General features: G+C 37.1%; 1 protein-coding gene across 1 annotated transcript in view; it reads right to left on the bottom strand.

Annotated features, from left to right (window-relative positions):
* The window catches only part of LOC150079399 (uncharacterized), a 285562-nt gene that overhangs the window by 244685 nt on the left and 13759 nt on the right, over positions 1-27118 (bottom strand). The window contains exon 2 of the mRNA XM_090382711.1: positions 21070-21146. Coding sequence (XP_090238837.1) covers positions 21070-21146 — 77 coding nt within the window. The remainder of the gene's footprint in view (positions 1-21069; positions 21147-27118) is intronic.

Genomic DNA, 27118 nt, shown 5'->3' with positions numbered 1-27118 from the left:
AAATTTGGCAGATGGACTGAGAAATGGTAATTGAAATTTAATATCGACAAATACCGCATATTGGCAGCAGTAATCCCAGAGTAACATATCAACTGCATGGTACTAGACTCAGGATAGTAGAAAATGAAAGGACATGGGGGTAATTGTGTAGTCTCATATGAGGTTCTCTGATCAGTTCAGACAGGCTCTCAGGGCAGCTCATGGTGTTTTGTCAATGATATACAAGAATTTTGCTAGCTAGCATGGTTCAAGAGGTGGTTATCCCACTGACTAAGGCAGGGGTCCCAAAACTACAGCCTGCAAAAGAATTCTATCCAGCCTGCAGATATTTCAATCAGATAGTAAAAATTAATGTTTTTATTTTTTATTTCGTATGATGTGATCAATACACGAAGGAACCAGTTTTTTCTTGCTTCCTTCGTGTACCGTGGCCAGGATATCCAACCAACCGGTTGGTTCGGCACCATCGTGATATCCAGCCCGAGGCGGGAATCGAACCCGCGACCTTTGGGTTGCCAGGCAGGCACTTTATTTACCCGGCTAGCCCGGTCGGCTAAAATTAATGTTTATATTAGATCACAATAAAATTTATGAAAAATACATTTGCAGATTATTTTAACATTCGTTGGTTGAGTAATAGTGTTGACAACTCTGTGTTGTCAGTCCAGTCTTGGTAGGTATTAATTCTGTTATTTCCACTCAAAGCTATTCTTTGAAACATCATTAAAATAATCCAATAATCTTGGCCCTATCATTAAACAGCAATAGTTGTTAGAGACAGCAATTAGGGATTTCCTAATCCCTTATCTTGGCTTGGGTGACATGCGTCCCCTCCACAGAGACCTACCCCTTTTGTAGTGGGGATTACTTTCTGCCCATCATCTTGTAAATATTTTTCTTTAGTACTAAGTTAGCAGTTCATTTGTTAAGTTCTAAGTTAAACATTTTGTTCAAGTCCTGTATATACGTTTCGTCTAATAAACCGTTAAGAGAAAATACTTAAGTGTTGTACTGATTAAACGCTTCAAGAGCACAACCAACTTTGGTAGCCTCGACAAATAGTTTTATGAAAATCTGAACAAAAACAACGACTTAGTGTCGTGTTTTGTACCAGGTAAGTAGGTGCTGTTTTTATCCAAAGGGAAATTTTAGGTAGTAATTAAAATCCCATTCCCTGTCATACGAAAAGTCGCAGAAAGAATTTGCCAAAAATCAGTTGTTTAAATTTTTTTGTAATAAATCTTAAAATTTATTTCAAATTTGTAAATAAATTTATGTTAAAATATTTCATACAATTTTAAGACGTGTACAGGCAGATATGAAGTTTCCTGAGAGTGCAGATGGTCTGCAAGAGTAGCTCATAGTGTCTTGTCAATGATATACAGGAATTTTTCTGGCAGGGATGGGGAGGTGGTTGTCCCCTTGTATAGGGCGGTGGTCGGGCCGCACCTTTAGTGCAGTATGCGGGTCTGGAGACCTCATTTTGGGAGGGATGTACAGCTGTTGGAACAAGTGCAGTGAAGGGCGTAACAAGATTGGTGAGTCGAACGAAGGGTTGCACTTATGGAGAGGGGCTTGTGTTTTGCAAAGTGCAGTGTCTGGAGACTGGGCGCCTGCAAGGTGGTCTGATTGAGGTGTATGAGGCCTTGAATGATTTGAGCATGCTCAAGGCTTATGGGATTCTTCCTCTTACTCAGAATAATCACATGAGATGGCATTAATTCAAATTGAGGAAAGACGGTTGTAGGATAGATGTGCGGAAGTTTGCCTTTAGTCAGCGGGTGGTTGGTTGGTGGAACAGACTTCCGTCCTTTGTTGTGGAGGTTGATGGCCTAAATGAGTTTGAGGCTGAGCTGGACAGGTAATTGGAACGAATGCAGGGGTGAAGTGGGAGCGTTTTTTTTTTTTTTTGGCTGATGCTGCATAAGCTTGCTTTCTTGCATCATATGCCTCTACTAATGCTAACTAAAGTTTATTGACAATGGCTATGAAGCCCTGTTGTGTCTTGTCTATGGTATATGTGCTTATTTCAATATTCACAAGTATTTTTTTTTTATTCCAGTGATCCCATAAAAAACATGTCGAAAAAAAAGGAAAGTTGATGCCGAGTGTCACGTTTTTAATGAGCAGTGGTCAATTAATTATTTTTTGCACTGCTTAATGATACTTGCACTTGTCTTATTTGCAATGAAGCCTTGTCGGTGTTCGAGGAATATAATGTGAAATGTCACTATACCACAAAACATGCTTCAAATTATGATAAATTTCAAGGAGCTTTTGCTGTATGGCGATTTGTTGTACCACACTGAAGTACGATGGTTGAGTCGCAATAATGTGTTGAAGTGATTTTTTGAACTTAGGAAGGATCAAAATAGTCTATTTATGAACGAAAAATTTAAACTTGTTCTGGATCCATCAGATCTCAAATGGTTGTGGAACTTTGCCTTTTTAACAGATATATGTGAACACCCGAATTTTCCTAATATGAAACTACAAGGACAAGGCAAGGCAAGCTCGTCAATAAATTGTATTATAATGTCAAAGCACTTGAAACAAAACTGGAATTATTTACAAGTCAACTACTTTGGAATAATTTTTAATATTTTCCATGTTAAAAATTAACATGGAAACATAGAAAATATTTAAAAGTCAACTACTTTGTAATAATTTTTAACATTTTCCATGTTGCAATAATTTATCTAAAAATATGCCTAGTTGTAATTTTTCCACTGAAAATTTTGTTCAAAACTTTAGTTTGTTGCAGGAAAATCTTGTGGATAGATTTTCTGATTTTAAAAATAATTCAAAGGTATTTGAAGATTTTCAAAATCCATTTGACTTACCAGTCAACAATGTTGATGAGAATTTACAATTAGATTTGGTAGATCTTCAATCTAATGATGCACTGAAGACAATATTTAAAAATGAAAATCTAATTCAATTTCATTCAACATTATCTGAGTCGGATTATCCAAAAATTAAAAATTTTGCAAGGAAGGTTACATTAATCTTTGGAAGTACATATATAAGTGAGCAGACCTTTTAAAAAATGAAATACTGTATGTAAAATCAAAAATATGATCATGTCTAACTGACAAGCATCTACATGACTTTTTACGAATTAGAACTAGTACTTTAAAACCCGATATTACAAAACTCAGTTGCACTCTACAACCACTCAATCATCACATTAATTATAATTTTGTTGTATTAACTAACTGGGTTTTTGTGATTAGCAATAAACAAGTAATAATTAAAAATCGGTATAAAAAAACTGGTATACTTTATATTACATATACATCGATTTATTTTTTGAAACTGCAGATATAGGGAGGTATAAAATTTGTTTCTCTGCATAAATATGATCGAATATGGTTTTCAATAATTAGAAATTTTTTCCAGCCTACCAAATATTCCAAAAATTCATATCTGGCCTGCTTCTCTAAACGTTTGGGGACCCCTGGTCTAAGGCAATGGTTAGGCTACATCTTGAGTACTGCATACAAGGTCTGGAGGACTCATTTTAGAAAGGATGTAAAGCTGTTGAAATTAGTACAGAGAACAGCAATGAGACTGGTGAGGAGGAACAAAGGGGTGCTCTTACCAATTAAGGCTTCAGTTTTGCAAATTGCAGCATCTGGAGAGTAGACATCTGCAAGATGATCTGATTGAGGTGTTTAAGGCTTTGAATCACTTAAGCAAACTTAATACTGGTGGGGCTCTTCCTCTTGTTCAGACTGTGCTGATGAGGGGACATTAATTTAAATTGAGGAAGGATGGTTGCATGCTATAACAAGCTTCCAGCCATTGTTGTGGAAGTGGATAGTTTGAATAAATTCCTTGAATTTCTTCAAACTATCCACTAGACAAAACTATCAGAGGGGGAATAGGTGAAATTATTATTATTATTATTATTATTTTTTTTTTTTGGCTGATGCCATATAAACTTGCTTTCTTACATCGGTGAAGGTAAAGAAAGCCAACACGAGAACCAGGGGAACTTTTAGCAGTACAACGCATTTCCCGGTACCACAGCTTCTCCCTGCATTCTCAGTAAACAGATGGTGCATGTTATTGGTAATGGTAATGGCAGTAGAAGTCAATAACGATGTATTGATTAGTTTTTTCTCATTATTAAAAGGAGATTATTGGAGTTCATGAGTGTAATGCCTTCGTGGCTGAAATTTACTTAAGGGTACCCCCTCCAGACTGCCTCAGTTTTAGGGTGTTTATCCCCCCCCTTCCTGCTGTTTTAACCCAATAGGAAAACAATTTCTACTACAACTACTGATAACACGCACCATCTGTAGAAGTCGTTTTCGTAACAGGTTAAAACAGCGGGAAGGGAGGATAAACACCCTAAGACTGAGGTAGTCTGGAGGGTGTACCCATAAGTAAATTTCAGCCCACTCATGAACTCTGATAATCTGCTTTTAATAATAAGAAAAAATGAATACATTGTTATTGACTTCTACTGCCACTACCGATAACACGCATCATCTGTTTACCGAGAATGCAAGGAGAAGCTGCAGTACCAGAAAATACTTTTGACTCGTAAAAGTTTTCCGAAGTTTCCCATGGTTCTCGTTATTTGTTATTTGGTTTTTTCTTAGGAACATTAGCAACTAAGGGCATATTGCTCCAGGGATATACGGTGGTCATTCCCTGACCTTTCCGCATTCTCCACATTTGGTGGTCACGGGCTCGAACCCCGGTCTAATCAAGAACTGTGTGCTACGCCTGCTGCTCTTGCCCACCTGACTACGGAGGCACCATGGTTCTCGTGTTGGCTTTCTTTATCTTAGCCCTTAACATCATTTGTTACTACTAATACTAATTTTCTGGTGTTTCAGAAAGAACACTAATAAAAGTTTTTAAGGAATGGGGCAAGTTTAAATCAACCAGAAAGCAGTGGCAAAATTGTGGTCAAAGGTCTATACTAAGTGGTCACGACTGGCAACAAATATCATCTACTGATAAAAAACTAAACCAAGACAACTGTGGCAGATTGTTAACCAACCAAGGAATTTTAGTGTTCTCTCAGAAATCAGGTGATTTCTGAGAGAATACTAAAAAAAAAAAAAAAAAAAGAATTGCATAACACATATATCTGGAGTAGGGTCCCTCAAAAAAAAACCAATGTTAACAGCTGCACAAAAAAATTCTGGCTAATATGGACTAAAAAGCATAAAAAAAGACTGTTCATGGTTGGAAAGTTGGATGTGGCCTCATAAACGCAAATTTTGCTTATACTGTAATGATGCCAGACACTGAGTTAAAAGAAGAAAAAATGAGGCATTTCATCCAGACTGTGTGCAATGTGTTATGCAAGTTAGTGGTGGTCAGTGATGCTTTAGGAGTACTTTAACTATTGTGAACTGGGTCTGTCACTTGAAATACCAAATAAGACAAATTAGGCTGACTATATAAATATCCTGGATGATATCACGTTGTGCCTTTTGCTGAACATTTGAGGGTCCTTCATGATGTCAATACCCCTATATTCCAGGATGACATGACAACTGTTTGGTTCACAAAGGTGGCTACTTTTTTTTTTCTGGGCTGCTTACATTGCTGTTTGAGCCAAACAGTATGCATGCATGTGGCAACATTCCTGTAATATCTCAGCAAAGGTGTTTTTTATTTTTTTTTTTTTTTTTTACAAGACACACAGTTTCTTCCCTACACAACATAAAAATCAAATATGGCGAGAATTTGATGAAATACAGTCAAGGATGAGTTGCACAGGATCTTCCTGGGTGCAAGTTTCTACGACAAGCACTAAAGACAGTGTCATAAAATGGCTTCTTAAAAATATATTGATGCCCCAGGCCACTACTTTGAAGGAAATGTTATTTAAAGTGATTCAATCATTTTCAAAGAGAAGTAAAAAATAAAAAAAAAAAACATTTTTGGAACTTATGAATGTACCATGTATTTTTTATCCATTATACTGGCCATTTTTCAAAAGAACCAATACAGATTTTCCTTTGGTGAACCCATTATGAATTGTACTGTTAACGAAATAAGAAGTAAAAATGCATAACTATTCATAATAAGTAGCAGTGCTACATAAAAAATATCTCTCTCTGTGACAGTACAGTGGTTTCACCATTTGTCACTCATTTGGAGAGACCTTGGTTTGAGTCCTGTCATAGATTGGAGGAATTTCTAACGACTTCTTCAATCAGGGCTGCAGTTAGCCAATCTCAGATCCACATAACATGCAAATCAGCCTGTGAACACACACACTATGTATAAACATAATACACGGTACAATTTAGTCTAAGTTCTAATACACCTAACTGCTCTCTTTTATCTTTCCCACCTCCCCTCTCTCTCTCTCTCTCTCCCCCCCCTTTTTTTTTTTTACATTCAACTACTATCATTTCATTAAACATGATTAGCAATCAATAAAGTGGAATTCACAAAGCAATATCATGTAATACCCTCATTAGTAATGCATAGCCTCTTATTTTTCCAATAGAAGTCTCTAAGAGCTAATGTGATGATAAAGTTTCACACAGCTAGTATATATTTATTTTATGCCAACAGGACTGAGCAAGTTATTTGTCTTTTTATTATACATTAGTGTATAACTCATCATATAATTGTAGAAAAAAATTAGTGTTTAAATCTAACCTATGATGGGTTTTTGTTTTTGTATATTTTCTTAAAATATCATTATTGCACAAATTCCTCTAACTCTTCCCACAGAATTCTGTCAGCTGCTCAGATTTTCAAGCTGCAACTGATGGATATGTTCTTTAATTGTAGATTCATCACTCACTTCTGCTTCTTCACATCACTTTTGAAATCATATTATCATATGAATGTCGAAGAAGTTATGTAAATATGATACAGATGCAGAAACAGGGAGTTGTGGCAAAATTATGTACAAGTGAAAGGCTCCAAGGGTACTTGGAATTTGCCATATAAGCAGTTGTTTGACAAGCTTAAACTTGACAAGATCTTACTGTTTTTTAAAGTCTGGGACTGAGACATCTGGATGGTCTGAGGCGATTCATGAAATACTGACTTCCTTGTTCCTGGAAACTGTAGGGGGGGGGGCCTTCAGACAGATGTACAGAAGATGATAATGAGAGAATAAACATGTTTGACCATAGAAAGAAGCTTTTACCCTTTCTGAGTTTTTTTTTTATGAAAACCCAAAACACGAAAGGTATCAAAACCTATAGTACTTAGTACCGTGCATGGGTTGAAGGAGACATATGGGGGGAGGGGGATGCCGGAAACTTTGCTCTAGAGACTAAACATGGGTTTCACCACTTAAAGGAAGCTTAAAAGTTAATGAAAAATTAGATGGTAAAGCAAAAGGTAAGGACATCATTATTATTATTATTATTAGCTATATGGCAAGAGGAAGCCTGAGGCTTATGCTGCACCAGCCAAAAAAAAAAAAAAAAATCCCGAGTTACCCTGAGAAAGAGAGAGAGTCAAAAGTAGAAGGGAATCACCAAGAAAGAGAAGAATGATGATATGATATCCAGATGATATGACCCAGGGTGTGCCAAGCCCATACTCACTAGATGTGAGCCCCTGGGGTATGATAGAGGTATCATGCCCTTACCTTCTCTTTAGCAAATTACTTACAATAAAGCAATTTGCTGATGAGAACATGTCTCTATTCTTAAAATGTCTATAATGGCTATCCTACATCTGTCTAAATTTAAGACAGATATAGGATAGATGTGCGGAAATTTGCCTTTAGCCAGCGGGTGGTTGGTTGGTGGAACAGACTTCCATCCCTTGTTGTGGAAGTTGATAGCCTAAATAAGTTTAAGGCTCAGCTGGACGGGTATTTTGAACGAACAGAGGGGTGAAGTGGAAGTGGTTTTTTTTTTTTTTTTGGCTGATACTGCATAAGCTTGCTTTCTTGCATCAAATGCCTCTACTAATGCTAATGCTTGCTTGGACAGGAACTATTTCCTAGTGTATGGAAGGAAGCACTTCTTAAGATATTATTAGAGTTCTAAAAAACGTGTAAATGAACCAGGGCCATACAAACCTACTGCATTATTGGCCATTGCTAGGTAAAATGTTTCAAATGATCATTAATTAAAAGAATTGAAAGACTTTACACAGAGATATGTTCCAGTTCAAACAGGCAATTTGGTTTCTGGAAGGACAAATCTACAGAACATGCAATGGCTTTATGGTAGAAAGTGTTCCAGGATCTCTTCATAAGTATGCCTTGGCTGTCTTCTTTATAGATTTTAAGGGAACATTTGACAGTCTATGATGGGAGAGTGTTCTTAAAAGACTCAGAGTTATGAATTTCCCTAATAACCTATTCAGGAGATACTCTGATCAGTGTAAAGTTATTGAGAGAACTCTACATACTGAAACTGAAAAAGTTATTACAAGAGAAGCACCGCAGGGATCAACTGTTGGTCTTTTTACACAAACTTATCGAATTTATGTTATCAATGAGCTCTTGAATGACCGGGATGATTCAGAGGCCACTGCTCATGAAGACAATTTGATGACATTACACGGGCATTCTCATCTGCAATTAGAACAGAAAGCATGAGAAGCAATGATGAGGACTGAGCAATCAGAGGTGCACAAGATGAAAATATCCAGCAGTAAAATAAAGATGTGTCATCAAAGGGAACTCTGGGTCAAGGAAAGCAACCCTACAGTGGATCTCCTCCATAGTCCTGCTGGTTATAATAATACTCTTGGTGTATTATTTTAAACAGATATATTTGTGTATTTTTAATGAGAAGCTGTACTTTTTGCCTTGTACAAAACATTTAAAGGAGAAAATACGAATAGTGCATCCTAAATTAAGAAGGATTATTAGAGTAGAATGTGGAGTTAAGGGCAAATCATTGGATTTGTTTTATTGATTAGTGCTTTTTTGTCCCTATGATTGAATATGGTTGCAGAATATGGGGCTTTAGAATAAAGAATTCTGCCATAAGGAAATAATTAATTTCCACACAAAGATTTGTTCTTCTTGGGGATGGTGGGTTACATGGGCCCAATGCATTTCAGGTGACAGACCCATGCCCTGACTGGCATGGGCCAGTCAACGTAGTGGAAAGAACGTTAGAATTTTCCACTAAAGTTAACAGATCAATGAATATATTTGGACTTAAATTTTGTCCAGATGTAGGGAAAATACATAAAACTAATGAAATAAATCTAAAAGATTCCAACATCATGTTGTGTTTTGTGGCAAGAGTGCTGGGATAGTTTAAGGACCAGTACACTTATGTTTTTTTGTCTGAAGTGAGGATAACGTCTAAGATAAGAAAATGGCCAGAATTTTTCTTATTTGGAACGATGATAATAACATGATATAGCCTAATGGCAAAAGTTTTTGACCTTGACATTGTAGACAGCAACTACTGTAGATGAGGAATAAGCAAAGATACCTGGCATATATTATTATTATCAATGTATTTCTCTGTTGAGGAGACATCCCTAAGACAGCCATTGGCTAGAAGGGTGCGAGTTTCATTCTAAGGCGTGAAGCGGACCCCATGAGCAAAAGGTTACAAAGTCCATGGGACATTCACCCTCAAAGGTTGAATACAGAATTTTGAAATACATGAGTAATTATGATTTTATAATAGAATATTTAAATTTTTGGCATCTTTGAACATCACAGAATATTTAAAATTTTGACATCTTATATTGACATCTAGAATACTGAGAATATATAGTTAAAAGGGATTAAAATTAAATGCAGTTTTTGAGCCGAGTGGCTGTGCACTACAGTTGCACAAGACGATAGGAGTTGGCAAAAACTTTCAATCTGTAGGCTTTTTCGTTACAGAGCTTTTCCAACTCAATTCTTAGTTGGCTGAAGAGTTCTATTGTGTTTGCTGGAAAAAAGCGACTTAGGCTGTCCGGGTTTTTTAGTTGCTTTGAAGAGGATGTCTTGTTTCAGCAATCTCGGTGGCTTCTTGACAAGAGTGAAACAAGCCGTCATACCGGGAGCATCTAATCTTCATGTTAGCAGTTGGGCTAATGTGAAAATGTTCCTTGTGTTAATTGTCTATTTCCAGGGAGGAATGCTGAGATTGGAAAGTAGGATGGCTCTAAAAATAGTGAATAGGTGATTTGAGATCCTGTTCAAGAGCCAATATTCCATGCTTAGGAAAGCTTTGAGGTTGCTCAGTGGGGAAGAGGACCAAATCTGTGAGGCATACAGTGGGATGGGCAGTATACATTTAAAGATATACTTTTTAACAAGATCTGGGTTTCTAATGCCAGTTAACTCCTGTTTGGCAGCCCAGAGTGCTACATATGTTTTTGCTTCGATGTAATCAAAAAGTGCTCAGAGAATGTTAGTCCCTCATCCCAATTTAGGCTAAGATCTACGTGCGATTTAACGTTTGGAACTTCACATTCGCTTACCAGCATAGAGCTATTGTTCCTGCTCTTTTTCTTTGTAATTGTCACCTGGGCAGGTTTGCTTGGGTTTAAATGTAGTCCAATACAGTCGAGGTAATGCTCCAGTTCATTTATTGTGTTATTGGCTTGTTGATTTAGGAATGCACTCTCTTTATGATTTAAGAGAAAAGTTTTATTCTGATTGGTACAGTGCCACTGAGCTTTTTGTTTATAAAGAAGGTTATGAGTTTTCTTGTAGTTTATTACTGCAGTATTTAAAAAATGGAAAGGAGTTATATAAGATTAACTGTTTTTAGATATACAGAGATTTATTTATACAATAAAGGTGAGATGAAGGAGTTGTACAGAGTCCAGAGATGCATACTTTAAGATGTAAACTAGATAGTGAAAGATTCACCTCCCCGGAGCAAGGACGGTAACCTGCCTTACTATGTCTGATATTCAGACAGTAGGGGAGGGCTATGTGATCTTAATGATTTTAAATTAATTAAGTAAGTGTTATAAGGTGCATATGAGCTATTAGCTTGGGCACTGCTTTAACACCATCTTGCATTTAAGATTATAATTATCATATGAATTTGAATTTAAAAGGGAAAATAAAATTACATCAACAAACAGTAGAAATATTCAGATATACTGAAGAATATCTGAATACAAATAGTCAAACACAGAGAGACAGAGTTGAGTGAAAGTGCATATGCAGTGTTTCAACTAAAAGGCACCAGGGATTTATCTCACTGAATTTGAGCTGCTAAATTTTTGAATTGTTTGTTAAAATTTTGACTAAGTATTACTGCTTAGATTTTACAATTTCTAAAATTAATTTTTCTTAATCAGCTGTTTTTTATCAGATTCAAAAATTTCAACCCAACTATGACAAAGAAGGTGATGAAAAATAATCTAAATCTAAAAATAAGCTTTTCTTTGAAACACTCATATAGGAGTGTTGGCATTCAAGGTGAGCGGACACGCTTCGTCAGGGCTCTTCAGTTTAGTAGACTGGATTCATCATCATCAGCCATTTTCAATCCACCTTTTCAATTTCACCTTTGTCTTCCAGGTTTTCTTCTAGCTCCTCTTGGATACCATTCTGTTATTTTCATAGTCCATCTGTCATCATGTCTTCAAGCTATGTGTCCTGCCCAAGACCATTTTAGTTCTTTAGTTTTGATAAGAATGTCCTTTACTTGAGTTTGCTGCCTAATCCATGTGTTTCTCTTCTTATCTAACAGTCTGATTCCCAATATAATTCGTTCCATTCTTCACTGTGTAGTTCTCAGCTTCTCTTCCATTCTTTTGGCGAGTGCCCAAGTTTCACTTCCATAAGTCATGGTGGGGAGTATACATTGGTTCATTATTTTATGTTTCAGACAAACGGGGATATTGCTCTTCAGTATGTGACTATATTTCCTGAATGCTATCCATCCAAAATTTATTCTTCTCTTGACTTCCAGCCATTTATCATTATTACAGCTGATAACTTGTCCCAGATAAGTATATGACTCCACCTTTTCAATTACTGCTCCTTCAATCATTATTTCCCTTTCTGTGGCATACTTGTTCATCATTACTTTTGTTTTAGCCATATTCATCTTTAGTCCAAAATCCTTACTAACTGTGCACAACTGATTAAGATTTTCCTCTAATTCTTTGGGATCGTGGCTTATGACCACAATGTCATCTGCAAATCGTAAATGGTTTAGGTACTCTCCGTTCACATTGACTCTTTTCTGCGACCAGTCTAATCTTCTGACAGCTTCCTCAAGGGCAGCAGTAAACAGCTTCGGAGATATTGTGTCTCCTTGTCGAACCCCATTCTCAATTTTAAATTTCCTACTGTCTTTGTCTAGTCTAATAAAGGAGGTAGCACTCTCATATATTTTCTTCAAAATCATAATATATGGGGTATCTATGCCTTGTCTTTGCAGTGCCCAAAACATTGCCTTATGCTGTATGGAGTCAAATGCCTTTTCATAATCCACAAATGCCAAGCATAATGGTGTTTTATATTCATTTGCTTTCTCCATTAGCTGTGATATTACATGAAGGTGATCCATAGTTGAGAATCCTGTCCTAAAGCCAGCTTGCTCTTTCGGTTGATTCTCATCAAGTATTCTTTCTAATCTGTTAGTAATGACCCTTGTGAACAACTTGTAGATGTGGGATAACAAGCTAACTGGTCTATAATTTCCAATTTCTGATTTATCTCCTTTCTTATGCAGCAAAACTATGATTGCATTATTCCACTGCTTAGGCGTCACACCTTTTCTAATGCACTTTGTGAAGAGCCTTGCCAGTTTCTGTGTTATGTCTCTTCCTCCCAATTTTAACAACTCTACGGTAACTTCATCTTCTCTCAGGGCTTTCTGATTCTTCATTTTCTTCAATGCATGTTCTACCTCATCAGGAAGAATATCGGGTATGTCATATGTGTTGCTACTTTGCAATCCATCTTCCCCACTGCTGGCATCATTCCCCTGCTCCTTGTATAATTCTCTGCTATTTGAATTATGCCTTCTTTGCTGTTTATAAGTACACCATCGCTATTCTTCAGTTTCAGTATCATTTGTCTTTCTGTATTACTGCCCATGGCTGCTAATTTAAATCCTTTGTTTTCCCTTAATGCTTGTTCTACTTTTCTTGTGTTAAATCTTCTTATGTCCTCTCTGAGTCTCTTTCTAATGGCTTTGCATAACTTAGTATACTCAATTTTCTCCCTCTCAGTGTTTTTCTTGCTTTTCATTTGTCGTCTTCGGTTCATCATGACAAGTGTTTCTTGACTAATTTTTTTTTTTTTTTCCCCTTCTTTGGATTTCTTTTTTCCTATAGGTTTTTTGGGCTTTATCACTTTCAGAAAGTTGTAATATTCCTCGTCAATATCTTGGTCCTGAGCAGTCTGCAGAAGCTCAAACTTGTGCTTAAGTTCCAGTACATACTGCTTTTTCTCCTCTTCTGTTATCTCAAAGACCTTTGTATTATTTACTCAAGTCAGTTTTTTCCTTTCCTTTCCTAGATTGGATTACTGTTGATTATTGCTTTTAAATATATGATTTGTTTAGTATATTGTTGGATTATTTTGTTATAGGTTTTCCTGTAACAGTTTGATTTTTATAATATTATAGATATCATTTTTAAAAGTTAATTTTCATTGATATTTAGCTAATTTTATAATGGTAATTACGAGATCTACCTTAAACATGTCACAGGGTATTGTGACTCAAATGGAAATAGCCGATGGCGATTTACGTGTGAGTCATGATTTAATCCGTTGCGGAACCTGTGGAATGTTTTCCAAGGTCGACCTGGTGACTAATCATAGCTCACCTGGGGATTCTTTTCTTTGTGATCGATGTAAGGAGTGCACCAATCTTAAATTACAATTTGGTGCACTCATGGAACAATTTGAATCACTGAAAAAACGGGTGCTTGCCCTCGAGAATAATGCATCTGAGAGCTAGTGAGGGACTCAAGACTCCAGCAATCTACCAAGTGATGCACTCTCGATTCAGGCCTCAAAACAGAAAAACCAAGTGCAAACTACTCTGGTTCAAAAGGACTTTGTTTTATTAGGAGACTATTATCAGGGAAACAGAGAATATTTTTTGTAATAAGGATAGGTGGAGTAGAACCAGGGTATGTCTGCCGGGAGCAACTATTAATGATGTCACCAACAGATTGTCAGATTTTAAGGGAGGTAACAAGAATATTATTATTCATGTGGGGACTAATGACATTAAACATACACGATCTGACGATTTGTTGGAAAAATATAGGACCATGCTGAGGAAATGCCGTGAGCTAGGCCACAATGTCTATGTGTCTGCAATTCTGCCCACACACAATAGGAGGGATTATATGTTAAAAGCCTTGTGGATTAACTCTAGACTTGAAGGACTCTGCAAGGCTTTTGGGGGGAAATTTCTATCAGCTTGGCCCACACTTGTAGGAAGAAGGAATTTGTTTTGTAGAGAATGGATACACTTAAGCAAAGGTGGTGCAAAAGTTTTTGCCAGTATTATTGAGGATACCTTAAAGGTTCAGGGAAACTGCTAGTTAGGGGGGGGGATGTGGGTAATACTCACACGCGTTTATCTGATAATATTGGTCAAAGTAACTCTTGCACATACCTCAAGAGTTCTTATCTGTTTCCCCAACTGGACATATTATCTAGATGTTCTGGGGGTAGAAACATTTCAAGTAAGCGGGTAGCTAATGCCAGGGAAGAGAGCCTAAAAAACTTCAAGGATTGTGTTAGGGTTGTTAAATATACAAGAAAAGTAAGTCTTAATTGTTTATATAGTAATGTTAGAAGTGTTGTCAATAAAATGAGTGAATTCGAACTGCTGGTTAAATTATTAGGTTTTTTTTTTTTTGGCTGGTGCAGAATAAGCCATAGGCTTTCTTGCACCATGCGGCCATTACTAATACTAATACTCTGATAGTCATTAATACTTTGATATAATTTTAAAAAATATTACCATCCACACTATACTCACAACAAAATCACTTCAATCAATACTGAAATCATTATACTGTATTTGATTAATTCTATATGCCATAAGAAAGCACTTCACATATCCTGAAGTGCTCTTTGAAAGCCACATACTGCAACATCACAACAATTGCTTTAAAATAATTATAAAAATTTTTTTTTTAATTTGCATTACACTCTCAATAAAATCACTTCAACCTATACTGGAATCACTATTTTGATAAGTATTAATAGTGGCAAATGATGCAAGAAAGTGAACTCATACAGAATCAGTGGGGGGGGGGGGACAAATTTCCCACATACCTATCCATCTGCTCTAATAATTTGCCTACTTTTTTTGTGAAATTTATTCAAATTACCCTCTTCTGCAACACCACTTGATAGTTTATTCCTGAAATTTGTTTCAGGAATAAACTATCAAGTGGAAAAACAAATTTCCATATATCTATCCTTCCTCAACTTAAATTTATGCTTCCCCCTGTTGTCTGACCAAAAGTAAAGATCCTATCGATAATTAGGTTATTCAACCAATTCAAAGCATTAAACACCTCAAATCAAATCTCTTCATTGGTTTCTAGTTTCCAAATGCTGCAACTTGCAGAACTGAAGTCTTTCTTGGTAGAAGTACTCCTTTATTCTCTTCATTAATCTCATTGACCTTCTCTGCACCCATTCTGACAGATCCACATCCTTCCTAAAATGAGTCTTCTAGATCTGTAGGCAGTATTCAAGATGTGGCTTAGCCATTACCTTATACAGCAAAATAATTGTCTCCTTATCCCTGCTGGCAAAATTCCTGCATATCATTGACAAAACCCCCCATGAGCTATCCTAACAGGCTATCTACACTGCTCAGAGAACATCATGCCTTGCTGTACAATAACCCCCAGGTCTTCTTCATTCTCTACTACCTTCAGTGTGGTACCACAAGTGCAGTACCTTGCACTTGTCAGTGTTAACTTCAGTTGCCACTTCTCAGCCCAACTGCCTAATTTTACTAGATCTTGTAGTAGCAAAGCCAGATCACTATCATTAACCATCCTGCCAACCTTTGTATCATCTGCAAACTTAGACATTAAAGCTTGATATGCTTTCATGAATATCATTTATAAATATTAAATGCAACAAATAGGCCCAGCACTAAACCTTGAGGTTCTCCACTAATAACTGCTATTCTTAGTCCAAGAAAAGCAGCACCCACTGATAACCACTCTCTAATATCTTCCACTCAACTATCCCTTAATTTGCCCCTAATGTCAACTGCTCCAGTTTGTTTAGCAGTCTTTCATGTACAGCATATTACAAAAAATAACATCTATTTTTCAGTATTTCCCTCTCTTTTTTCAATGCTTATAAGCATATCTTGCTAACCTGCTTCTATGGGGATGGGATACACTTAAATAGAAAGGGGGTAAGAATATTTGCTAATGCTATTGAGGCAGTGTTAGGTGGGTCAGAAAACTGCTAGCTTTGGGGGGGATTCACAGACTAAAAGATTAACAGTAGCCACAGGCAGAAGTGAAAGTGATTCTTGCACTGCTTCTATTGTAATGGGCAGCAGCCTAGAGAGCAAGTTTCTGGGGATTTCAAGAGCTGCTGGGAGTCATCATGGAACAAGTAAATACACGGGTTGTGTTAGGGTAACTAAGAGTAAGAACAGGTATATGTATACTTGCATGTACCCCAATGCTAAAAGTATAGTAAATAAATTTTAAGAATTTAAAGTGCTGATCAAGGCATCAAAGGTAGATACAGTTGGGATATCAAGAGACATGGTGTAACACAGGTATAAGTAGTGCAGAATTGGAATTTGGGGAGTAAAATGTGTACAGAAAGGATAGACGGGGTAGGAATGGAGGAGGGGTTATGCTGTTAGTTAAGAAACACAAAATCTAAGGAAGTGCATCCAGTTTACTTAGGTGGACAGTGCAATATCAAATCAGTTTGGTGTGACATAAACATTGGTAAAGGGAAAATGAGAGTAGGAGTGTGTTATAGGCCTAATGACTCTGATGAGTATAACGAACAATTGTGCAGAGAAATAGAGTGGGCCAGTACATCAGAATGTCCTGTAATGAGGGATTTTAACTTTCCAGATATTGACTGGAATTTGTGAGTTGGGCACTCGCACGCTAGCAAGACTTTTGTGGATTTATTGCAGGATTGTTTTCTACAGCAACATGTTCGAGGGGCAACCAGAGTAAGTAATACTCCTAATCTGATTATCAAGCAGTGATGATGCATGCATTAGGAATTTGAAGATAAAGGAGCCACTAGGGACAGTGATCAAAGTCTATTGATGTGGGATTTATTTAAAGATGTAACTACCATCAAGGATAAAGGGAAGGGTTTTTGCTTTCGTAAAGGTGACTACAGTGGTCACAGACAGGTTTTAAATTCTATACAGTGAGATCAACTGATGATATTAAAAACAGTGAATTCTAAATGGGAACCCTTCAAAGAATTAATCTTGGAAGCTACTAGGCTTTTCATAACAACTAAAAAATACTGTTCAAGATTTAGGCCTAAATGCATGTCAGATGAACTAATGAGGCTCGTGGCAGAGAAGAAAAATGTGTGGGATGCATATAAATTATGCATGTGACATAGAAGCCTAGGGCAGATATAAGCTAGTCTGTAATCAAATCACAAAGGAGGTGAGGCAAATGAAGGCTAATCACAAGAAATCCTTGGCAAAGGATGCAAATAAAAACAGCAAAGACTTCTTTACTTGTGTAACCTCTAGAAAGAAGGGGATAAATCAGATTGGTCCACTTGATGTTGGTGGTTCGACTGTTGATGATCCTGCTCAGATAGCTGACAAACTGAATGAGTATTTTGCATCTATGTTCACACATGAGGAATTATTATTATTATTAGACATATGATGCAAAGAAGCCTGAGGCTTATGCTGCACAAGCTAAAAAAAAAATTCCCATGTTAACCTGAGAGAGAGAAAGACAGAAGGGAATCACTAAGAAAGCAAGAAAGAGAAAAATGATGATATCCAGCTCAGGACCGTGGGTTTGCCAAGCCCATACTCACCAGATGTGAGCCCCTGGGGTAATTCTGTAACGAAGGGGAGGACAGAAGTTTACTAAACTCTAACAGGGAACTAAATGATTTAGTAATAATGGAGAGAAAAAAAGGAGGAGAAACTGTTGAAGTTCAACATAAGGCATGTGAGGCACATGGAATCTATCCAGTTATTGTTATTGTTTTTTGGTTTTTTTAGGAGCATTCGCAACTAAGGCCATATTGCTCCGGGGATATGCGGTGGTCATTCCCTGACCTTTCCGCATCCTCCGTATTTGGTGGTCACGGGATCGAACCCCAGTCTAATCAAGAAGCGTGTGCTACGCACTGCTGCTCCTGCCCACCTGGCTACGGAGGCACCTCTATCCAGTTATATTGAAGGAGGCAGCAAGGGAAGTAAGCAAACCCATAGCCATAATTATGAGAGCATCCTTAGATTCATGGGAGGTCTCCATGTACTGGAGATGTGCAAATGTATCCTCAATTCACAAAGGGGGTCAAAAGGGGTGGGGCAAATAATTATACACCTGTTAGTTTAACTTCTGTTCTGGAGAATATAATTGAGTCACTTTTTAAAGAAGTGATGCAGGATCACCAAGACAAGACTGCAGTAATAGTTCAGACACAGCATGGGTTTGCTAAGGGGAAGTCTTGTCTGACCAATTTGATTGGATACTATGATGTGGTCACAAAGGAACTGGATGAAAAAAATTATTTTGATATCATATACTTGGATTTAAGGAAAGCTTTTGATGCCGTTGCACATGGAAGACTGCTGTACAAATTGGAACGGTATGACATTAAGGGCAAGTTACTGCAATGAATAAAGGGATGGTTGAGTGGGAGATGGCAGAGAGTGGTAATAAATGGACACTGCTCTATGTGGACTAATGTTATCAGTGAAGTGCTGGGCCCATTGTTGTTTTGTGTATTTATTAATGATATTGATGAAGGTATAGCAGGCTTAATGTCCAAGTTTGCAGATGATACAAAGGTTGGCAGGGTTGTTAATAATAGTAATGACAGTATGCTACTGCAACAGGATCTAGAAAAGTTAGGTAGATGGGCTGAGGAGTAGCAACTGAAATTTAATATTGACAAATGCAAAGTACTGCATATGGGTATCAGTAACCCATGAGAAACGTACCAACTGTGTGGTACTACACTCAGGGAGGTGGAGAATGAAAAAGACCACGGGAGTAATTGTGCAGTTGGATATGAAGTTCTCTGCACAGTGCAGACGAGCAGCTAGAGCAGGTCATGGAGATTTCTCATTGATATATAGCAATTTTTCTAGTGGAGACAAGGAGGTGATTATACCTTTGTATAAGGCAATGGTCAGGCCACACCTTGGGTACTGTGTACAGGTCTGGAGGCCTCATTTTAAGAAGGATGTAGTTTCTGCCGGAATGAGTACAGAGAAGGGCAACAAGATTAGTGAATGGAACAAAGGGTTGCTCTTACAAAGAAAGGCTTAAATTTTGCAAATTACAGCATCTGGAGACTAGGCACCTACGAAGTGATCTGATTGATGTGTATAAGGCCTTGAATGTTTTGAGCAGGCTCAATGCTGATGGGATACTTCTGCTCACTCAGATTAAGAGCCTGAGGGGAACATAGATTCAAATTGAGGAAAGACAGTTGTAGACTAGATGTGTAGAAGTTTGCCTTTAGCCAGCAGGTAGTTGACTGCTGGAACAGACTTCCATGTGTTCTTGTGGAAGTTGATAGCTTAAATAAATTTAAGGCTGAACCAGACAAACATTTGGAGTGACCAGATGGGTGAAATGGGAAGATTTTTTATTTTATTTTACTTTACTTTATTTTTTTGGTGATGCTCTACTGTATAAGCTTGCTTTCTTGCATCATATATTACTCAACTAATGCTAATTGCAGATAGCCTGAATAAGAAACATTCTGTTTATTATTAGCAATGCAAACTTTAATGTTGAACAAACAGAAATAAGTTACAGTAGAATCCCAGATATTTGAAGCAATAGGGACTGAGAATACTTCCAATGGCAAATGTTTTCAGATAATTAGATATTTGAAGATAACTGACGATAAGAGAAGTAGGAAAGAATTAATGAGAGACACCTTGTGATTTGCAGAAATTTGTCTTTAGCCAGCGGGTGGTTGATTCCTGGAACAAACTTCCATCTGTTTTTGTGGAAGTTTACAGCTTAAATAAATTCAAGGCAGAACTAGGCAAACATTTGTAGTAAATGTAGTAGATGGGTGAAATGGGAAGTTTTTTTTTTTTTTTTTTTGGCTGATGCTGTATCAGCTTGCTTTCTTGCATTATATGCCTCTACTAATATTAATGCTTAATACATTACTTTAAAACCTGAACACAGTGTACTACACTTACTTTTAACTTTCAAACTTTATTGTACGCTATTAACAACAAAAAAAAGATTTTATTAAATTAAATATATCTAAAATATTATAAAACAGATACAGTTGTATTAACATAATAATAGTAATGCTGCCATTTATGAAATTTATTGATGCCATGCTGAGCATGCACAAAAAAAGATGCTGATTACTATACCAGCAAGGAAAGCAGAAAAGTAATGTTGAATTAAATTTTTTCTTTCATATGTATTTCCTGAAAATTATAATCTACAGAAATTCAATCCTAATGTCTACAATTATCTTCTTTCATCTCAACCTTCACTCTTTGGGGTTTTCATATATAAAAAAAAAAAAAAAAAAAAAATTTACATGCTTTGACCAAAGTAATGCACATTGCAATCAACTGATAAAAACTGAGTAACGTTAATACATATTCAATTATTATAAAAAAATCAAATTATTGGGCTTTACTTGTAATCTTGACTATTCTTATTATTTATTTTATATATATATATATATATATATTTATTATTTTTATTTTTTTTTGTGGCTTGTTGTTTGGGGGGGGGGGAAAGCAAGAGGTATGTATAAGTCATAACCAAGATTTATGATTTGGTGAGTCTTATTTATAGAGTATGACAATTAAATGTTGTACATGGGGGGGGGGAGGAAACTTATTCACAGCATAACAAGAAACCATTCCAATTCTTTATGGAGTTCAAGTGTTAACTGTCTTACGCTTGTTCTCTGTTACATAAATGCAAATAAATGAGAGCGATAGGGGGACTTACAACCGGTTTCTGGAGCTTCAGCATTTTCTACTTTTCTCTCCTTGGCTGGCCTTAAAAAGGAATCACTTTCCTCATCACTGTAAATATAACAGATTCAATACACATAAATTGTATTTTACTTGTATTGAATTATATTCAATACATGTATTTTTAAAATATGCTGCTGATAACCCTCATCAAAGAAAGTTTATAAAATATTTAGGCTATAAAAATGTATTATTAAATATAAAATTTCATGCAAGTAAAAATAACATTAATGAGCATTAATGTTATTTATTAATGGAAGGAAAATAAACTAGACATTAAAGCCATCATTTCCTAGGTAAAACAAGCATTCCCTAGGTTACCACAGAGCTTCAGGAAATTTTCAACAAGGTACATTATTTTTGTTTTGGAATTTATGAGTAATAATTCATAGAACAGAAAAATATTTCCAAAACAGACTCACATCTAAATAATTTTATTAGAAATAATAAAAGAATGGCTTCTGAATTTTCCAAATGAGCATTTAAAATCATGTTAAATATTCATTTAACATAAAATACAGGATGGTCTAAAACAATGACATACCCATTATTATTAGCCATATGGTGCAAGGAAGCCTGAGGCTTTTGCTACGCTAGCCAAAAAGAACCTGAGAGAGAGAGAGAGAGAGAGAGAGAGAAGTAGAAGGGAATCGCCAAGAAAGAGATGAATGATGATATCCATCTCAGGACCCCTGGGTGTAGCCCATACGCACCAAATGTGAGCCCCTAGGGTTAATGTAAGAGACCAACCTGCTTTGCTCTCTTCTTTGTATGTACATGCATAAAATATGCAACATTTCTGTGGTACTATAACAGACCACAGAAATAGTGAACTATTATATACTTCAGAGCTTTTCATCACTATACTGTACAATGTAGTTTTTTTTAAATTTTTTTTTATTAAACTAGCATTAGCATTAGTAGAGGCATGTGATGCAAGAAAGCAAGCTTATTCAGCATCAGCCAAAAAAAAAAAAAAAAACCCACTCCCATTTCACCCCTCCGTTCGTTCGAAATACCTGTCCAGTTGAGCTTTAAATTTGTTTAGGCTATCAACTTCACCAAGTGATGGAAGTCGGTTCCACCAACCAACCACCCGCTGGCCAAAGGCAAATTTCCGCACATCTATCCGACATCCGTCCTTCCTCAATTTGAATTTATGCCCTCTGAGGTGATTATTCTGAGCAAGATGAAGAATCCCATTGGCATTGAGCATGCTCAAACCATTCAAAGCCTTATACACCTCTATCAGATCACCTCGACGGTGCCTAGTCTCCAGACTCCGTAATTTGCAAAACTTAAGCCTTTCTTCGTAAGAGCAACCCTTTGTTCCATTCACTAATCTTGTTGCCCTTCTCTGTACCCGTTCCAGCAGCTCTACATCCTTCTTGAAATGAGGCCTCCAGACCTGTATACAGTACTCAAGATGTGGCCTAACCATTGCCTTATACAAGGGAATAATCACCTCCTTATCCCTGCTAGAAAAATTCCTGTATATCATTGACAAGACACCATGAGCTACTCTTGCAGCTCGTCTGCACTGCTCAGAGAACTTCATATCTGCCTGCACAATTACCCCCAGGTCCTTTTCATTCTCCACCACTGTCAGTGTAGTACCGCAGAGTTGATACGTTGCTCTGGGGTTACTGTTTCCCATATGTAGTACTTTACATTTGTCAATGTTAAACTTCATTTGCCACCTCTCAGCCCATCTGTTCAACCTTTCCAGATCCTGTTGCAGCAGCATAGCGTCAGTAGTGTCCTTAACAACCCTGCCAACCTTTGTATCATCTGCAAACTTGGACATTAAACTTGATATCCCATCATCAATATCATTCATAAACACCGAAAACAACAACGGACCCAACACTGAACCCTGAGGAACTCCACTAATAACATTAGTCCACGTTGAGCAGTGTCCATTGATTACCACTCTCTGTCTTCTGCCACTCAACCATCCCCTTATCCATAGCAGCAATTTGCCTCCAATGCCACACTGCTCCAAGCAGTGTGGCATTGGAGGCAAGTCTATTATTTATCCACTTATATATATATATATATAGGATGCTCCACATAAAACTGGCCTGCCTCATACTGGTGTGATATTCATTTTTGAACAACTCCAGCACTAAGTTGTTCAAAGAACGAATTTTAACCAAATCATTTCAGTTTGTGTTGCTCAACATACAGTTGGCATTTGGCAATGTAAGCAATAGGTGTGTGAGAGTATCATCAAGAATGCCATATTCTTTGCAAGAAAGAATTTGTATAGTGGAAGCCTATGTACGTACTGGCTCTTTTAAGGAAACACAGGAATTGTTTTCTGAGAAATTTCCTATTGCTACCATCCCAGCTAAGAATACTATTCAGTGCTTACTTGCAAAACAGAGGACAACAGGTTCCATTGTAAACGCACTGAGAAATCATCTACCCTCTGTTAGGACTCCAGAGGCAGAGTTGAACATTCAAGAGAGAATTTTAGCTAGCCCCAGAAAATCTATCAGGAAATTATCACAACAAACTGGAATGATTTGTTATTTGTTATTTTGGTTTTTAGGAGCATTAGCAACTAAGACCATATTGCTCCGGGAATATGCGGTGGTCATTCCCAGACCTTTCTGCATCCTCCGTATTTGGTGGTGATGGGCTCGAACCCCAGTCTAATCAAAGACAGTGTGCTAACTGGAATGAAATCAACTTCTTGTTTTCATGTACTTCATTACCTGAAACTCTATCACATGACGTGTGTCCAAGAATTACTGCCACCTGATGCAGCAAAACATCTGAATTATTGTGAGTGGCTCCTTAACAAGATTGCAGACGGTGAACTCGACCCACTGCTTTATTTCACGAGTGATGAAGCATAGCTCCATCTTTCTGGTCATGTGAATTCTCATAACACTCGATACTGGTGTGTCGAAAATCCTAACAACTTAAATCAGAAACTGCTTCAAAACCAGAAAATCGGGCTATGATGTGCAGTTTCTGGCAATCAAATCATCGGCCCGATATTTTTTGACACTACAGTGAACATAGCAGCTTATCTTCAGATTTTTGAGAACTTCTACACTCAGTGAACAGAACACGAGCATGAAAACTGCTAATTTCAACAGAATGGCACTACATGTCACACGTCTCATGAATCACTGGCCCATGTTCATGACAGTTTCACAGAGGAAAGAACAGTTGGCAAAGAATTGTGGCCAATGCATTCTCTAGATTTGCCTTCGTGTGACTTTTACCGGTGAGGATATTTGAAAGGAAGAGTTTATGAGCACAACCCACACAATAAATGAACCAAAGAACAGCATTCAAAGAAATATCAAGGTTACTGATGTCAGTTTTGCATTGGGTCACCTTGAATATGATTAACATGTGCACAAAAGTGTATAGATGCACAAGGACATCATTTCCAGCATCTCTTATAACTGTGTGTGTGTACATTCAGAGAGAATAAATAAAATTACTTTCAACTGATTTTTTTTTTTTTGTTTATCTCACTTTACTCCTGTCTAGATTTCTCTAATTATTTTGCCAGTGACTGGGGCCGGTTTTATGTGAAACACCCTGTATATATAATACGCTCAACATTACAGAATTCCTATAATGTTGATCCTATGATATTACCAGAATCACAGGTGATGAAGTTTAACTCCTAGTACTTTCCCTAACATGATGAAATGAATTGGGATATAACAGCAGACATCAAAGTGGACCCTCCAGCATCAATTTTGATGTGTACTGTTTTTGCAAAATATCAATAGGTCAATTTGATATATTTAATGAGGAAGAAAAAACCTTAAATGTTCATACAAAATACCTAGTTGAAATGCTACTACCTACCACAATGTATACACAGTGATAGATAACGAATCATCCCAGAATAATAGATAAGCCAAGCTACTGATGATAATCTCTACTCACCAGCAACTTTTGAATGGACTCAGCAAGCTCAATGGTGATGGTATTCTTCCTCTTGCTCAGACTACGTGCATAAGGGGACATAAATTCAAATTAAGGAGGGATGATTGCAGGATGGATGTGTGGAGGTAGGTTTCTTTTGACTGATACTTTATAAGCTGGCTGTCCTGCATCATATGTCGCTATTACTACTACCACCACCACCACTACTACTAATAATAATAATAAAAACTGTGACTTTTATGGAGCCAATAACATCACAATTGTACAGTTGTTTGTGTGTATGGGGAGAGAAGTATATTTGTGTGAAGAATTGATATTTCTGTTTGCTCAAATTTTCTGGAAAGGTGCAGAGAAGGACAATGAGATTGGTGAAGGGAACAACAGGGTTCTCTTACTAAGAAAAGCTTCAGTTCTGCAAATTGCAGTGTGTAGAGACTAGGCACTTGCAAATAGATCTGATTGAGATGTTGAAAGCCCTGAAGGGATTAAGTAAGCTGAATGATAATGGCATTCTTTCTCTTGCTGAGACTACACATGAATGAACATAAATTCAAACTGAAGAACGATGATTGCATGATAAATGTATGGAAGTTGGCTTTCATCCAGCAGATGGTTGATTGTTGGAACAAAGTTCCATCTGTCGTTGTGGAAATGGGTAGTTTAAACAAATTCAAGGAAGAAATAGGCTTGAAGGGATGGATGGGGTGGGTAGTGTTTTTTTTTTTTTTATGATGCTCTTATAAGCTTACTTTCATGTGTCATTTGCCACTACAAATTATTATTATTATTATTATTATTATTATTATTATTATTATTAGCCATATGGTACAAGGAAGCCTAAGGCTTATGCTGCACCAACCAAAAAAAAAAAAATTCCCGAGTTACCCCTATGTGTGTGTGTGGATGTGTGTGTGAGAGATAGGTATCACCAAGAAAGAGAAGAATGATGATATCCAGCTCAGAACCCTGGGTTTGCCAAGCCCATACTCACCAGATGTGAGCCCCCGGGGTTTAATACCAAAACAATTAAAAGAATGCTGTTGTCGTTGTTATTTGGTTTTTAGGAGCATTAGCAACTAAGGCCATATTGCTCCGGGGATATGCAGTGATAATTCCCTGACCTTTCCGCATCCTCCATATTTGGTGGTCACGGGCTCGAACCCCGGTCTAATCAAGAAGCGTGTGCTACGCACTACTGCTTCTGCCTACCTGGCTACGGAGGCACCCCCAAAAAGAATGCTAATGACCTATGAAGGACATCATTCATTCCCTTCCAAACAGAACATCAAGAATTTTAAAGATGAGTTACCCACTGAGAAAATTATTCACACATCTCAAAAGCACTATTAGTAGCAGTAGTAGCAAAATGATGCAATAAAGCAAACTTATATACATCAGCCAAAAAAAAAAAAAAAAAAAACGTACTGACTGTTTGCCAGTCCCTTCCAATAACCTGTTGAATCCTTTAAATTGGCGTCTCCGTAGCCAGGTGGGCAAGAGCAGCAGTGCGTAGCACTCGCTTCTTGATTAGACCGGGGTTCGAGCCCGTGACCACCAAATACAGAAAGGTCAGGGAATGACCACCGCATATCCCAAGAGCAATATGGCTTTAGTTGCTAATGCTCCTAAAACCCAAATAACAACAACAACCTTTAAATTAATTAAAACTACCCACCTTCTGCTCCATAACACTAGGTGGGTGCCTATTCCAACAACCAATCAATTATTCTGGCTGAAAGCACATTTTTCCACATCTATTATACAACCATCCTTTCCAATTTAAACTTATATCCCCTTGTGTGTGTGAGATCAGAAAGAGTGAAAATGTCACCAGCATTTATTTTATGCAACTCACTTAGCTTTCAGGTATTGCATTTACAAAAATCAAGTCTTTCTTGTGAGAGTACTCTTCTGTGTCTCTAACTAAACTTGCACCTCTTCTCTGCACCAGTTCCAACAGATCTTTATCCTAAATTGAAGCTTCCAAACATATATATGACATTCAATTTCATCCTAACTATCAGACACGGCTCTAGACAGAAATGTATTTGGTACCCTTCAGATACTTTTATTAAATATTATTATTATAATAAAAATTT

The sequence above is a fragment of the Mastigoproctus giganteus genome, chromosome 10, assembly GCF_048544385.1.
Source record: "Mastigoproctus giganteus isolate SK-2022 chromosome 10, ASM4854438v1, whole genome shotgun sequence".
NCBI lineage: Eukaryota > Metazoa > Arthropoda > Arachnida > Uropygi > Thelyphonidae > Mastigoproctus > Mastigoproctus giganteus.
Note: the sequence above shows the minus strand (reverse complement) of the source record. Positions and strands in the feature narration are given on the sequence as shown.